Source organism: Eubalaena glacialis, chromosome 1 (assembly GCF_028564815.1).
Source record: "Eubalaena glacialis isolate mEubGla1 chromosome 1, mEubGla1.1.hap2.+ XY, whole genome shotgun sequence".
NCBI classification, from domain to species: domain Eukaryota; kingdom Metazoa; phylum Chordata; class Mammalia; order Artiodactyla; family Balaenidae; genus Eubalaena; species Eubalaena glacialis.
The window spans coordinates 225,113,184-225,130,368 of record NC_083716.1 but is presented as its reverse complement, the minus strand read 5'-3'; the positions used below and the strand labels follow the sequence as shown (position 1 = coordinate 225,130,368).

The following is a 17,185-nucleotide window of genomic DNA, read 5'->3' as shown; positions in this document are numbered from 1 at the left end:
TCTTGTTGCGGAGCACGGGCTCTAGGCGTGTGGGCTTCAGTAGTTGTGGCACATGGGCTCAGTAGTTGTGGCTCTCGGGCTCTAGAGCGCAGGCTCAGTAGTTGTGGCGCATGGGCTTAGTTGCTCCACGGCATGTGGGATCTTCCTGGACCAGGGCTCGAACCCGTGTCCCCTGCATTGGCAGGCGGATTCTTAACCACTGCACGACCAGGGAAGTCCCAACACCTTCCTTTTTCTGGTTTAGAAATCTTTTATTCAACAACATTTATGGAACATCTGTTATATGCCAGGCACTATACCAGTGAGGAAGCCGGAGGCCGAGAGAGGATAAGTACCCAGCAAAGTTTACACAGACAGCAGGAGAACCGTGACCAGAATCTGGCCTTTTGACTTCTTGAGGAGTGCTTTTCTGTTATGTCAGACTGAATGCTAGGTTTGAGTACCATGTCATTCATATATGTACCACATATGCATATGCAGTCAGGAGCAGCAGTGATTTCCTGTGAACTGATATACAAAAAATAGCATAAGGAAATGTATTCTGTTTTTTTAGAAATGTATTCTATCTTTTATAATTATATTAAGTGGCAAAGGAGTTGATTTTGTAACTATGTAGCCCCACGCATCTAAGGGGGAGCACGTGCTCTGCCTCCTGACAAGTAGCTACTCTGCAGAGAGAGTTTGTCTTCCACAAAGGGCTTTATGTACATGATTCCGTCTCTCAGTGCAGCCCTGTGAAGTAGGTGTTTCTGTCTTACACAACAGTTAATTGAGGTAACTTGTCCCACTTCGCGCAGCCAGTTGGCTATGGACCAGGGATTCCAGCACAGGTCTATCTGTACCCCAGGCCTGTGACTGAACTGTCCCACCAGGAGTGCCAGAAACAGTCTGTTCAGTTGTCCAAGGTCACTTCAACACATTATCACAGTGGGGCGGGGCAGGGCGGGGGTCAGAGTTAGGTGCTAGAGAGTTTCAGATTTGTAGTAACAGTTTTCCTATAGGAATTTCAACATGAAAGGTATTTGTAAAGTTACATACTTTCTAAGCAAACCTAAACATCACTGAGCCTTATATCTAGTTTTGCACAAGAGTAACGGCCCTTCTCTTCCTAAAACCCAGCCCTTGACTTCCCAGGTGTAAGTAATTCACATATCATCATCATGATTTTTGCTATATCTGCATACCAGTTGTAATATTTTCATTTAAATTAGCTCACTTTTAAAACTAAAAACCTACTTCAGCCTTATTTAAGAACAATATTTGTAAAAATTATGGGCTTCGTTTACTTATTCTATTTTTTCTAACAAGTAAATGTGTTTATTTAAAATAAACACATAAATATTAACACTTATAAACATTTCATCCTGTATACCAGCTACTGCCACTTCAGGATACCTGATTTAAATTGCTTCTTACCTCTATCCCTTATGGTCCATCATCATGATAAAGTGCAAGGTCACTCAGATACCTAGCTGTGTAGCCATGTGTCTGTGGGGCCTTTTTCTTTGATACAGACAGTACTAGTTCTGTTTGAGAATAGATTGCATCATGTAAATTGCATTTCCTAATTGGTCACATTATGTCTAAATCTTGTTATTAAAACTCCTCCATGTTATGGAGGAAAAAATGGTTATTCCCAGCATGCCTGCTGCCATTCTCCACTGCTGCAGCTATGGCGGTGCAGGGAGCTCTTTTCTGCTGTGCCTGGATGTATCTTCAGAATCCTTCCTGAAAGAGCAAGGCAGAAGTCATTAGAACTGGCATTGGCATAAAATGGATCTAAACCCATTCTTTTTTTCTAAGTGAAATACAGACCACTAGTCCTTGAGGACAGTTTTCTATTTTCCAACCTAATGTTGGACAATAGAAAAGAGTAACTGATGGTACATCAGTTTTCATGTTAAGTTTTAAACTCTTTCAAATGTTAACATTAATATATGTGATAATTGTTTATTCTTAATAATGACATTAATTATCATCATTAATATTTTTTGATCACTTAGTTTGTGCCAAGTATTGTATTTGCTTTATCTCATAGTCATTGAGATAAAGACTTGCTGTATCTCATAGTCATTGAGTTTTATTTTCAGAATTCTGCCTCCCATCCTGGTTTTTGAGGGTGACAGGCATCTTTCTCTTTTTGGTGGGTCAGTGCTTAGGAGTTTGCTCATTACCCAGAGCTTTATCAAGCACATATGCACAGAAGTTAAGTGACATCGTTGAGGCCATTTGAATTCTGCTCTTAGTCCCACCATTCTGTCACAAGGCAGTACAGATTTTGCAGAGGTTACAATAGTAGTCAAAACAGAAAGTCATATGAACACCAAGGAGGGAGAGAGAATTTCTGACTGGAGTCATTAGGGTTATTTTTATGGAAGTGGTGGAAGAGATGTCTTTTAAGTAGAATCTTGCAAGGGGCAGGGTGGCAGCAAGTCGGGCAGGGAGGGCATTTCAGGTAAAGGTAGGGAAAAGTGTACAGTTCAGGGAATGAATAGGGGATTGAAGGAGACTAGACTGGTAAGGTCAATGGGAGGCTAGCTTAGGGGGGCCCAAGTACAGGTTATACCACCAGCTCCATGTGAAAAATGTACTTTAGCTCTGCATCATGGTTAGAACTCATTGTAAGAGAATTATTAATGTTAAATTGCATCTGCTGTGGACCTGAATTTAATTGATATATGTTTATTCTCAGCTTATTCTTAGCTTACTTTATATAATCTACATTGCCATGAGGCCATCAAAAGTTGTTACAGCATTAAATACTTTTTATATTGGATTTAGTCATTGCTTTTCCATATTGATCTATTTTTATGTATTTCTTAGTGCTCCCAAGAGGATATTGCTGATAAACTGGGTTTGGATATCTCTGCAACAAAGGCAGTCCTCATAAGTAATCCTAAAACAGCTGAATTTCAGGTAAGAGTTTTAAGTAGTTAAGAATTTGGGTAAAAACTGAGAGGCAGTGCATGAGTTATGAAAAGTCTCTTCAGTTATTTTATCTCAAATGGCAAAATCATACAGCTTCTTTAGAATTTCTTCTTGGATAGGTTTATATTTGGTTCTTACATACATTACTGACAAAAATTCTTTAAACATTTTATAATCTTTTCTTGATTAACCTTATAGGTGGTTCTTACTTGCTTTGTGCTACCTATACCTAGCCCAGCCTTTCTTGTCTGAACTTTCCATTTCACAATTGATTTTTTTTTTACTACTATTTTCAGGTTTCATCTCTTTTCCACCCATTTGTAATAGGTGAAACTACACCTGTTCCCAGTACCTCCATTAAGTCTTTTACTTTGAAATAAGTCGTTATGCCAGTTCTGGCCTATGCTGACTGTGCCTTTCATTGTAATTGTCTAGTTTACTGGCAGTTTCATGTGGAGGTTAGGAATATTTAAATGAGAATGATACTCCCTTAATAGTAAACGTTAAGTGATTTACATGATAGATTCGGACCTTACCTATAAAAAGAGAGCATTTCAGAGTTATAGTATCTTTGCTTATTAATGACTTTGAATCGTCTTATCTCTTTCATACTAATAAGCTCATTCTATTTTCCTTGTATATGCATTTCAGTGTTCTTTTAAACAGGCTTTAGAGAAGATCATGTCTTCTAGAATCAAGGGGAATCTTAGAAATTGGAAGGACATGCTTTTCAGAAAGTTAATGATAAAATAATACATGAACTCTGATTTGAGATAGTTTCTTTGGATCTTGGTTTTCACTTTTGTAAAAGTAGTGTCTGGATTAGTTCTAAAAATTCTAAAAGTTCTAAAAATGTTAATATTTAGATTTTTTAAAGTTAGATTTAATGTATAGAGCTACGTACTAATGTGACAGATTAGAGCTAGACTAAAGAACTAATTGCTAATAATATGCATCAAATACATAAATTCTTTCTCCATATTCAGTGTCAGAACTTTGAAGAATCTTTACGCTAGTTTAGAAGGATTGTGATAATTTTTATATTTTGATTTCTGATGCCCACTAGCTTTTCTAAGACGTCTGAGGTGTTCTCTTTAATAAGAGATGTTCAAATTCATTTGGATAGAGAAATTTTTCAGTAAATCTTAATGGATTTTTATTTGAGTTTTTTCCAGTATTTCTTTTTCTCCCAGTTTTATTTTTCAAGCTTGATAGATTTCTTACAATGTGGTAATGTTATGTTCTTTAGGGTTTACATCGTATCTATTTTATATAAGTGGAAGGAAAACAAATCAGAAACACATTAAATGTCACTCTAAATAGCTGTGGCTCAGCACACGTAAGACTCAATATTTCTGCATTAAATACATAAGAGATGAGAGTCTGTCTTTTAGATTTGACAGATTCTCTATTTTACTCCTTCTTTATGAACAGATAACGTCCTACCATTACCAATGTGGCTAACAGGTTTATATTTATTTATGGTTAAAATAAGTGTAAGTTGTTCATGGTCTTGTATCTCAATTTATTGTCTAAGCTTATTCTTTCTTTTGCATAATTCTTAACTTTGGGCTATTTTCTGGTAGTAGTTATACTAGAGAATGGATGAAATAAGAGAAATGTTATTTACTGAAGTATGTAAAATTTTACTATAATTATTGTAAACACAATTACAGAAAATTACCATATCCCCCTAAATTAGCAATAGTATTCCTCAGTATCCTCAAATATCCAATTATTGTTCAAATTTTCTCAGGTGTCTTTTTTTAAATAGTTTATTTGATTTGGGGTTCAAATGAGGTTCATACATTAAAGTTGATTGATGTGCTTCTTAAGTCTCTTTTAATCCACAGGTTGCTCCTCCATCCATTCACCTCTTTCCCTCTCTCCCCCTCCCCCTTTCACTTTGTGGAAGAAACTGGGTCACTTATCCTGTAGCGTTCTCACATTTAGGATTTTGCTGACTATATTCCTGTGGTCCCCTATATTTTCAGTAAATTGGAGTTAGATCTAGGAGCTTGATCTGATTCAGGTTTAATTTTTTGTGTTGCTGTGAGTTTTTAAATAAATAAATCTTATCTATAAAATAAAGTGAAAAAAAACCTAAAAAACGTCATTTACAAAAGTGGCTTGTTTCTATTCTAATAAGTTAAGCTTTCTTTAACATTGTAGTTTTGTTCTGTGAATGGTTTGGGCACTTTCTCTCTGGTTGGGAAAGTGACCTGTATTTCAGAAAGCACTGAGTTGAAGGCTAATAGCAGCTTTCTGGTAGAGTGAATATAGTAGGAAAGGTGTTCTCTTCTTTTTTTTTTTTTTTTTTTAATATTATTTATTTGGTTGTGCTGGGTCTTAGTTGCGGCAGGCAGGCTCCTTAGTTGCAGCACATGGGCTCCTTAGTTGTGGCATGCGAACTCTTAGTTGTGGCATGCATGTGGGATCTAGTTCCCTGACCAGGGATTGAACCTGGGCCCCCTGCATTGGGAGCATGGAGTCTTATCCACTGCGCCACCAGGGAAGTCCCTGTGTTCTCTTCTTTCCTCAACACAATCTAGCAAGTCCTTTTAAGGGCTTACTGTTACATGTGCAGGATCTAAGAGGGGCTGCTGTTTTAGCCAGGGTGGGCAGGGCAGGCCCATGTAGGACCATGTAGACCTTTGAGCAGAGTCCTGAAGGAAGTAAGATAGCTACATACGAATCTAGAGGAAGAATGTATGAGGCAGAGGAAGGAGCACGTGTGGAGGCCTGGGATGGGATCCTGATGGTGGTGTGTGGCTGGAGCACGTGCACTAAGCCGGGGGAACAGCAGACGTCGGGGTTGGAGAGGGGGCTAGGGCCAGATTCACATAAAGCCCCATGTAGCGCATGGGTTTTATTCAAAATCTGATGGAAGTCCATTGGACGTTTTTGAGCAGGAGAGTTCCATGATCTGATTTAGGTCTTAAAGGGTCACGTCTGTGGGGAGAAAATAGATCATAAGGTGGCAAAGTAGAAGCAGAGAAATTATCCTAGGAAGCTCATGCAGAGTCTGGGCAAAAGATAATGGTGTTGGAGTCTGACTGCAGATGTAATACCGTCGCTCATAAAACCCTTCTGGTAACATGATGTGTTGAAAGCTAACATATCTCATACAGCTTAGAATGAGAAATTTATTTCACAGACAAAAGCAGGGGAAGTTTTGCCTTTTTTTTTTTTAAGAATTGGAATGTGTATTTGTATTTCTTATGAATATTAAGAATGAAATAACTAGACGTTTTCCTATTTGTTTTGGCTACTAAGCTGAAAACTGTAGTCACATCCTGCCCATAGCAGCTATGTGGTTTTTTAGTGCCTACATATTTGTGTTCTGTTTTTCTCATTGTCCTGGTATTTTAATTGCATTTACATTTTTTCCCTGGTCCTAGTTTTTAAAAATTTGGTTAATTCATGTTAAAACTGTTTAAATATTTGTATTTCTTGTAATTTACTTCAATTACTTTGTGAAATGAGGCAGGATATGAAGTACTGGAATTAAAGATTAAAAATGACTTGGATATTTAGGCATTGCATTTTCCAAAAGTGTCTTCCTGTGAGGCCATGGATTAACCAAGTATGTCTGGTTCCTATTTGGTCAGTGCAATTTCATGTCTTCTCCTGTAGGTGGCACGCACTACCCTTCTTCCTGGCCTCCTAAAGACCATAGCTGCGAATCGGAAGATGCCCCTTCCTCTGAAACTGTTTGAAATCTCTGACATTGTAATAAAAGATTCTAGCAGAGGTAAGAATGAGTCACCTTTGATTTGTATACTTAAAGCATTTTTTATTGTGAAAACTTCAACTGTATATAAAAATAGAGGAAATAATGTAATTACTCCTGTGATTCCAGCACCCACCTTCAAGAGTTATCAACTCACACATGGCCAGACTTCTTTCATCTATACTCCAACCCACTTCCTCGTATTCGTTTAGTAAAAATCTTAGACATCACATCATTTTATTAACAAACACTTTAGTTTGTATTTATGAAAGGTAAGGGCTACCACTATTTTTTTTAATAATCCAATGCCATTATTATATCTTATCATCAAATATCCAGCTAGTGTTTGAATTTTCCCAATTATTTCATAAGTTTAATTTTCATGACTGATTTATGTGAATCAATCCAAGCAAGGGCCAGATATTTGATTGCAGTATCTCTTACTTTTAATAGAAAGCAAATTGGTTGTTTTTTTTTAATTATTAGCACCTTTAATTATTATTTATTTATTTATTGATTTATTTGGCTGTGTTGGGTCTTCATTTCTGTGCTAGGGCTTCCTCTAGTTGCGGCGAGCGGGGGCCACTCTTCATCGCGGTGCGCGGGCCTCTCACTATCGTGGCCTCTCTTGTTGCGGAGCACAGGCTCCAGACGCGCAGGCTCAGTAGTTGTGGCTCACAGGCCTAGTTGCCCGGCGGCATGTGGGATCTTCCCAGACCAGGGCTCGAACCCGTGTCCCCTGCATTGGCAGGCAGATTCTCAACCACTGCACCACCAGGGAAGCCCTAGAAAGCAAATTTTAACAGAGAATTTAATAATATTTATGAAGAGCCCTATTAAAACCTCAACTTGAAAAGCACTATGGAGTATTTCTTTTTTTCTTATGTCATGTGATTTATATGCATATCGTTTTGACGTACTTGATATCTTACTATTCTAGTTTAACAATGATTGTTCATATTACTGTTGTACCAGTGATTGTAAATGTGTTTTACCAGTTTTTGCTTCTTTTGAGGATGGTCTGGACTTGTTAGTACAGCAAGTTGCTTCGTCTAATATTTGGAATGCAGCTGTTATTTAATAACTATATTATGTATTTAGTAAGTCCTTAAACCTGATTGCCAAGAAAGCCTGTCTCGTTCAAACTTCTCCATGTCTTCAACTTACATATAAGTCCGACTGACTGTTCGAGCTGCATATGTGGTATCTCTTGGTGAGCAGTGCCCTCAAATGACGAAATTACTGGCAGTGTTTCTTTGATTCCCTGGATTTAACAGTTGAAGTCCTAGCAGTATTTATTCAGTCTTACTCCAGACTCTGCAGAATTCAGAATGTGTTCTTTTGAATCAGTTGACAAAAGAGGGGGCCTTTTCCTCATTTTCTCCTGAAGAGGACAACATGGCGTCATTCTAACTACTAGAAAGTAGCCAAGAACTATTGACTGTAAATCGGCCTGTCTTAGGAAATAGATTGTATAAAGGTACCCTGTGGACTGTCCATTGCAAACCTTTCAGCCTAGGCTGGATCCCATCTGCTCCCAGTATGCAGCCTGTCTTCAGTTAACAATGTCACCTTGCATTTGTATGGTGCTTTTTGCTTTCCCCCCCAAAATTTTTTAAGGTACTTTTTCTTTTTTGATTGTTAAAACATCTCTTTGAGGCAAATGGGACAAAATATTGTCTCCATTTAATATACTGGAAAATTAAGACAGAAAAGTGGTAATTTGTTCAAGGCTGCATAAAATAAGGGACTTAGAGCTAGGGCCAGAATTTTGGTCTCAGTGCTTAGATCCTTAGAGAATAAAAGTTCTGTGTAGAATTTTCCTTGGATGATAAATCTGTAATAGAAATCAGAAAACATTTTCAGTGCCAGCTGCAAATAGTTTTGAGGGTTCTTTTGCCTCAAATCATCCATTGGTATAGATAACTGAGAATTTGTTGTAATTCCTATGTCAGTTTTTTCTATTAACTTTGACTTGTTACCTTTCATCCTAGTTCTTTGAGTTTTATGTTGTTTTGATCCTTGGTGATCCTTTCATATTTCTAAATATAGGATTAGGTTAATTACTCGAGATTTCCTCAAAAGTTCTGTAATACTATTTCAGCAACAGGACTCTTCCCTAGTTGCAGAGGCTCCCTGCAGGGCTGGGCACGCTCACAAGCAGGCAGCTCAGAGCCTGGACGGTGAGGGTGAGGAGTGAGCTGCGGTCCCCACAGTTGCCACAGGGAGGGTTTCGCTGTAGGCATGGAACACCACTTTACTGTATTGCAGTCCTGGGTAGAGGTGCCTTTGCTGGTTTTCTTTTTCTCTGTGTTTCTTGGGAAGGCCCATGCTTGGAGGTTGAAAGAGAGCTGTTCTTAAATACAAGTGCTTTAGGCCATCATTTAACAAATCACCCTGGTGATAGTTCCAGAAACCCCATCCATATACTTTTTAATTCAAAGATGTGTCTTTCTGCTACACTTTGTTTCATCAGGAAGAGTAGTTCTTATCTCTGTAGCAAACCTCTTTTATACCTGATTTTAGTTGTGATTATTCTGCTCTGTTTTCCACATCAATCCATTTTTAACTGATATTACTTTTGCCTGTTGTCTTACACCATCATGGTTTATTGTTTTTCTTTACAATTTTCTGTCCTATCAATGGGATTTGAGGAATAAGAGGAGGTAGATGCACTCAGTAAGTCTACCCTCTTGAAAACATAGGTTTGCTTTAGTTTATGTGGAGTGTGTTTCCTGTTTAGGTAGGCCTGGATCTTATTTCATAACAGAAGAAGCTTTTCTGATGGATTATTCTAAATATGGACCTGTGGTCTCCCTGCCTGTCATCTGGTGTACAGAGAGGACTCTGCAGGAGAGGCAGCCCAGCACCGTGGTTCCATGAGCGACTCTGCAGCCAGCGCGCCTGTGTTTGAGTCATGGTTCTGCCACTTACCAGCTGCCTAACTTTGGACAATTTATTTAATTTCTTGGTGCCTCAGTTTCCTCATCTGTACAATGGGAATAATGATAGCACTTATTTCAGTAGACTTGTAAAAATTAAATGTATTTTGAAAAGTTCCAGCCACGTAATAAGCACCGTTTGGTGTTTGCTCTGACTGTCAAGGTATTAGCAATCCCTAAGGCCCAATACGTAGCTTCTTGGTCTCTGGAAATTTTCTTTGAGAATGAATTGAAAACCTTTGCTGGCCATTAAAGGGTTAATATCACCTTGCTAAGGCACTTGGGGCTCATTTTTATCCTAACTTTGAACTTAATTGGTTTTTCTTCTGTTGTGCACTATTTTTTTTTTTTTTTTAGGAAAAGAAAACCAAAACGTACTAATGTAGGAATTTACTTAAGAAAGTAGGAATGTTGGGGTTTTTTTTTTTTTTTTTAATTTATTTATTTATGTTTTATTTTGGCTGCGTTGGGTCTTCGTTGCTGTGCGTGGGCTTTCTCTAGTTGCGGCGAGTGGGGGCTACTCTTCGTTGTGGTGCGCGGGCTTCTCATCGTGGTGGCTTCTCTTGTTGCGGAGCATGGGATCTAGGCGCACAGACTTCAGTAGTTGTGGCACGCAGGCTCAGTAGTTGTGGTGCACGGGCTTAGTTGCTCTGCGGCATGTGGGATCTTCCCGGACCAGGGCTCGAACCCGTGTCCTCTGCATTGGCAGGCGGGTTCTTAACCACTGCGCCACCAGGGAAGTCCAGGAATGTTTTTTGAGCAATTCATCACCCACTTCTTTTCAGTGAATTGAGCGTATATGTTTTTACCGTCTCTCAAACCAGGAACCATTTCTCTGTTGGATTTACAGTAGCCATTTCCTCCTAAATAATGAAACAATTTTGAAGAAAAAAAGAAAATCTAGGCCATCAAAAGTGAAATGACAGAGCAGTTTTCTAGGGACTATGAAAATGTCCCAAATTTTCACTAGTGAGGGCAGTACTCAAACTGCTGGTTTAAAAGGGGTGGAGATGTATGGCAAGACAGTCTCATTTGTTGTACTGGGAGAAAGTATCTTTTAGTTCCTTTTCTTTGCCAGGGGCTGCTTGGAACATGAGAGAAAAGGTTGCCAAGGGAGTGTACAAGGTGCCCTGATAGCACAGAGAGGGGAGTGACAGCTGCCACTAACTTGTTTCGTAACATTAAGGAAAACCCAACACTCTCAGCCTCACGGTTTTGTGTAGGCAAGTGTATCTTCCAGAGTGGAAATGGAAGCGGAATCTCTACTGGATTTCAATATGCCTTCCACAAATTCTGTCTGACCTGCGTTCCTCTAAGAGTAGACGAAAGTCTACTAGCCCGTGATTTTGTGCTTGACCTTATCGGACAGTTTCTTATGCTAATATGGACTTTCTGACTGGCCATCCATGTCGTGAGGCTGTCAGGCTGCCCGGTGAGGGACTCAGGCACCCTTCTCCTCAAGTATTAGGATTTCCACTCTGAGTCAGACACAGTCCTGTTCTTAGAGGCTGAGCCGGTCACTGCATTTATTGAATTGTAAGATCTGAAGTTGCTGCAACATTTTAAAAAATTAGTCATGACTTGAGGGACTAAGCTGATTTATCCCTTTTGTTGGGCAGAGTGGCGGTGTCTTTGGAACGAGAAGTTGAATGCAGACTCTGCTGTGGGGTAAATTTTCAGCTTTATTATAGCAGGGAAGTCCAGTAGAGGCTGTACTGAAGCTATCAGATCGGGCTGCTGTGTGAGTAACTGGTTGGTTTCAGTTGTTATGTTTGTCTTTTCAGTGTCGAGGAGAAACTATCAACAAAATAGTAAAAAATTACTTCAGAGGAGCAGTTGTGAATTTCTAATCTTCATGCCCAGAAATGCAACTATATTTTGCAAAGTCCAGCATTCTGGCTTTTTATTAAATGCAGATTGAATTCTGCCATCACAGTTTATTCCACAGTGGTCACTGAAGCTGCCAGGATGCCTAAAAGCTCACAAAAATGGCAGGAGAAAATGCATCATGGGGTTGAATCTAAGTTTGAAAGGAATGATAGCCTAAGAAGGAAGGCTTACTTTGGTTTCGTAAAGCAGGTATATAGGGTGTTTTAAATTTAGCATGATGCAATCATCCAGTTGTCAGTTTGACATTTATCGGTGGAGAACCCCGATAATCATACTGCCCTTTAGTTTTAACTACTGCATTTTAATAATTTTAAAACTGCTGGGTTTTAATAATTATTATATTGCTCAGGTCGTTCCTGCGTCTCCAGAGCGTTGCTTCAGCCCTGGAACAAGCCACCTTTCCTCTGTCCCCCAAATTGCTGCTTAAATAGTTGCTAAAATTTCTCATTCTCCCTGAAGCTTTTCTAAATCTGAAAGATCTGCTTCTTACCTTGCCTAGTTTGGATATGGAAATCTAGAATTTTTTTTAAACTTTTAAATTTAAAGTTAATTTTTTTTAACTTTAGTATATTTAAGATTCTTGTTCTTTTCTCCTCCTGGGACCACCATGGCCGCATAGAACAGAGCTAATTCACTGTTCTTTTATGATTTGGTTTGTTCCTTCTGTTTGCTGTCGGTTTGTACCTTTCATGTATCTGTCTTATTTTGTAACCTGCTAAACTCTAGGGGCCCAGTCTTTGTAGTTTTTGGTATTCTTTGCTTGATAAAAAGCTCAATGAAAGCATTTTCATTATGAGTTTGTAAAATACTTCAGCTCTGAGAAATTGTCCATTAATTCTGCAGCCATTAAATAATGGAAGATTATCTCACATCCACATGTGGAATGTGGCTTTCTGAAGAGAGCTTATGTCATCAGTCTAGATTAGTTTAATTTTACTACTTCATATTTTTGGCATGTAGAATTTCCAATTAATAATCCAAAAAATATGGGTGTAAGGAACATTAACATTAACAGTATTTGAAGTAGCATCATTTGCATATGTGATGGCATCTTAACTGTGTGTGAATACCATCGTTTTTAATGTAGAAAGTTATTTTAGTACGTTTGGTTCGCATAGTTAAGATCTGCTAACGTGAGTATAACGTGCTCTGTCATGCATTGAATATCGTATTTTTTTAATAGATAAAAATCCATTCCAGGTTTATGTTAACGAAATAAAAACCAACCCACAAGGATGTAACTTTTTCCTTCATGCATTGAGAAGGTCATAGATTTTTCCTCACATTTGTTTCTTGGCTTTCAGCATTATTTAAAAAAAAGAAAAGTCTTTACCTCAGTGCCGTAATATAGAAGTGTTTTAAGGAAAATTGTTCTTAGGTTTTATTATGTTTGTTTTTAAAATTGAAAATGTATTTGTAATATCTTTAAGAACTTTCACAAATATGTATTAAGAGTAATTCTGTTGTTTTCACATTAAAAAAAAAATACACATATCCAACTTCTCCCAAATCCTACTCTTAGAATTAGTTGCCAGACATTCTATGCATATGCATAGAATGTATGTTTTACATTTCTACATATAGCCACAGATACAGGTAAATTCTCTTTAGTGTTTATACAAATAGGATTATGCTTTTTCTGTCCTGTACTTTTTTCCTATGAACACATTCTGTCCACCTCATTCTTTTTAATGGCTGCATAGTATCTCATTATATGGATATACTGTAATTTATTGACTCAAACTATTATGACAACTGTTTAGATTGTTACCAGGTTTTTGCTAAAATATGTCTATTGTAATGAATATCCTTGTACCCTTATACAAATATGTGTTTTTAGAAATTGAATTGGTCAGTCCATTGGTATGCATATTAAATGTTTGCTACCTTGTCAAATTCTCTTCTAAAAAGGATTTTTTACAAATTTGCAGTCCTACCAAGAGTGTGTAAAGGTTCCTGTTCTCCCATATTAGATCTAATTTTTTAAGGTCTGTGTCTTGACAGGATTCTTATAGCTTTTGTGAATCATTAGGCCTACTCTGAATTTCTTCTGAAGATAAATAAAATTCGTAATATTAGCTATACTAGTCTCATGGGTACCAATATTAAAGAAATTTGTTAGATGGAATAGACTAAAAATCAAGGTGATTTGTTTCATTTTCTGAGCTTGGCCAGGCTATTATTCTCAAGCTCAGTATCAGCCACCAATTGCCCTGGGAGCTCTGTTGTTTTCCCAGTAGGCTTTCTCCTAGCATCTTTTTTAAAATTTGTTTATTTTATTTTTGGCTGCGTTGGGTCTTTTTGCTGCATGCAGGCTTTTCTCTAGTTGCGGCGAGCGGGGGCTATTCTTTGTTGCAGTGTGCGGGCTTCTCATTGCAGTGGCTTCTCTTGTTGTGGAGCACAAGCTCTAGGCACGTGGGCTTCAGTAGTTGTGGCATTCAGGCTCAGTAGTTGTGGCTCTTGGGCTCTAGAGCGCAGGCTCAGTAGTTGTGACACATGGGCTTAGTTGCTCTGTGGCATGTGGGATCTTCCTGGACCAGGGCTCGAACCGGTGTCCCCTGCATTGGCAGGCAGATTCTTAACCACTGCGCCACCAGGGAAACCCTCTCCTAGCATCTTCATTTGGGCTTCTCGGTGAATGTGAGAATAGAGATGGAAAGCTTCTCTTGAAGACTCTTATCCTTTTGCATTCTGTGCCACTTACGATAACATTGTCTAACACCCCTAATTTGCTTTTTTTTTTTTTTTTAAACATCTTTATTGAAGTATAATTGCTTTACAATGGTGTGCTAGCTTCTGCTTTACAACAAAGTGAATCAGTTACACATATACATATGTTGCCATATCTCTTCCCTCTTGCATCTCCCTCCCTCCCACCCTCCCTATCCCACCCCTCTAGGTGGTCACAAAGCACCGAGCTGATCTCCCTGTGCTATGCGGCTGCTTCCCACTAGTTATCTATTTTACATTTGGTAGTGTATATATGTCCATGACACTCTCTCACCCTGTCACATCTCACCCCTCCCCCTCCCCATATCCTCAAGTCCATTCTCTAGTAGGTCTGTGTCTTTATTCCCATCTTGCCACTAGGTTCTTCATGACCTCTTTTTTTTTTTTTTTCCCTTAGATTCCATATATATGTGTTAGCATACTGTATTTGTTTTTCTCTTTCTGACTTACTTCACTCTGTATGACAGACTCTAACTCCATCCACCTCATTACAAACACCTCCATTTCATTTCTTTTTATGGCTGAGTAATATTCCATTGTATATATGTGCCACATCTTCTTTATCCATTCATCCGATGATGGACACCTAGGTTGCTTCCATGTCCTGGCTATTGTAAACAGAGCTGCAATGAATATTTTGGTACATGACTCTTTCTGAATTATGGTTTTCTCAGGGTATATGCCCAGTAGTGGGATTGCTGGGTCATATGGTAGTTCTATTTTTAGTTTTTTAAGGAACCTCCATACTGTTCTCCATAGTGGCTGTATCAATTTACATTCCCACCAACAGTGCAAGAGTGTTCCCTTTTCTCCACACCCTCTCCAGCATTTATTGTTTCTAGATTTTTTGATGATGGCCATTCTGACCGGTGTGAGATGATACCTCATTGTAGTTTTGATTTGCATTTCTCTAATGATTAATGATGTTGAGCATTCTTTCATGTGTCTGTTGGCAATCTGTATCTCTTCTTTGGAGAAATGTCTATTTAGGTCTTCTGCCCATTTTTGGATTGGGTTGTTTGTTTTTTTGTTATTGAGCTGCATGAGCTGCTTGTAAATCTTGGAGATTAATCCTTTGTCCGTTGCTTCATTTGCAAATATTTTCTCCCATTCTGAGGGTTGTCTTTTGGTCTTGTTTATGGTTTCCTTTGCTGTGCAAAAGCTTTTAAGTTTCATTAGGTCCCATTTGTTTATTTGTGTTTTTATTTCCATTTCTCTAGGAGCTGGGTCAAAAAGGATCTTGCTGTGACTTATGTCATACAGTGTTCTGCCTATGTTTTCCTCTAAGAGTTTGATAGTGTCTGGCCTTACACTTAGGTCTTTAATCCATTTTGAGTTTATTTTTGTGTATGGTGTTAGGGAGTGTTCTAATTTCATACTTTTACATGTACCTGTCCAATTTTCCCAGCACCACTTATTGAAGAGGCTGTCTTTTCTCCACTGTATATGCTTGCCTCCTTTATCAAAGATAAGGTGACCATATGTGCGTGGGCTTATCTCTGGGCTTTCTATCCTGTTCCATTGATCTATATTTCTGTTTTTGTGCCAGTACCAAACTGTCTTGATTACTGTAGCTTTGTAATATAGTCTGAAGTCAGGGAGCCTGATTCCTCCAGCTCCATTTTTCGTTCTCAAGATTGCTTTGGCTATTCGGGGTCTTTTGTGTTTCCATACAAATTGTGAAATTTTTTGTTCTAGTTCTGTGAAAAATGCCAGTGGTAGTTTGATAGGGATTGCATTGAATCTGTAGATTGCTTTGGGTAGCAGAGTCATTTTCACAATGTTTATTCTTCCAATCCAAGAACATGGTATATCTCTCCATCTGTTTGTATCATCTTTAATTTCTTTCATCAGTGTCCTATAATTTTCTGCATACAGGTCTTTTGTCTCCTTAGGTAGGTTTATTCCTAGGTATTTTATTCTTTTTGTTGCAATGGTAAACGGGAGTGTTTTCTTAATTTCACTTTCAGATTTTTCATCATTAGTATACAGGAATGCAAGAGATCCTAATTTGCTTTTAATCATTGGTACTTTGGTGAGAGAGAATCTACACTAGGCAGAAGGCTGTTCGAAAAATTTGAGTTGTATGTGATAGTCATTTACTAAGGGACATCACATATCACTGTTTTTCCTTTTTTCTTCTTTTATAAAATCATTTGGCATGTTCTTTCAGCTTCCAGAATCGTAGCCAGCCACCCCTTCTCTGGGTGGTTTACATCAGCCTCTCCGGGCAGTACTTTGAAGTCTGTGAAAGACACTGGTAATTTAGGCTGACATACTTGGCAGGCCTATTTAAAAAGCAGAATTGTTTGATGGCATGACACAAGAGGTCTGTTAACTGAGTTATAAAGAACTGAGGCATTTCCAACAAACCCTAGTTTTGGCATGAAATTTAAATAGTTCTTATTTTGCGGCATGCAGTCAGTGAACTTCCTGTGATGTAATATGGTCTCTCAGTGCAAAATACTAGGAAGTGGGAATTTTATTATGCCTAGCAGTTTCTCCAAGGAGAAATTCTGGGTGGAACTGAGTATGTGGTTATTTTCTCTTTTAATTCAATCCAGCTAATTCAGAGGGAATGTCTTAGCAAGATGTGAGGAAGCAAGTCTAGAGGGAATGGTAGCACTTGGGAGAGATGTGAAAAACCAGCCAATCAGTGGTGGGAGCTGGGAGGGGGCACCTAAATAATGTATTTAATCTAATTCTTATGGTGGGTTTAGTATAAAGCCCTAAAAGTCAGTGGCCTTTCCTTAAAATACTGCAAGATTGAGTTTAAAAATATATAGCTCATTATTGTATATGCGTGTGCTGTAAATATCCTGAAACCTTTCTTGAATGGAGTATAATTTTTTTTAAGTCCTGTATTTTTTATTGTAACTTCACTATTCTGATCATCAAAATCACTTAATTTTTTTTTTTTTAATTCTAAGTCTTTAAACCAGATGTTGCTCCTCTTATCAGA

General features: G+C 38.3%; 1 protein-coding gene across 2 annotated transcripts in view; it reads left to right on the top strand.

The window, feature by feature from the left end:
- The window catches only part of FARSB (phenylalanyl-tRNA synthetase subunit beta), a 67,496-nt gene that overhangs the window by 26,139 nt on the left and 24,172 nt on the right, over positions 1-17,185 (top strand). For both annotated transcript variants that reach the window (XM_061187895.1, XM_061187903.1), the window contains exons 14-15: positions 2,824-2,916; positions 6,565-6,682. In XM_061187895.1, the coding sequence (XP_061043878.1) occupies positions 2,824-2,916; positions 6,565-6,682 (211 nt within the window). The remainder of the gene's footprint in view (positions 1-2,823; positions 2,917-6,564; positions 6,683-17,185) is intronic.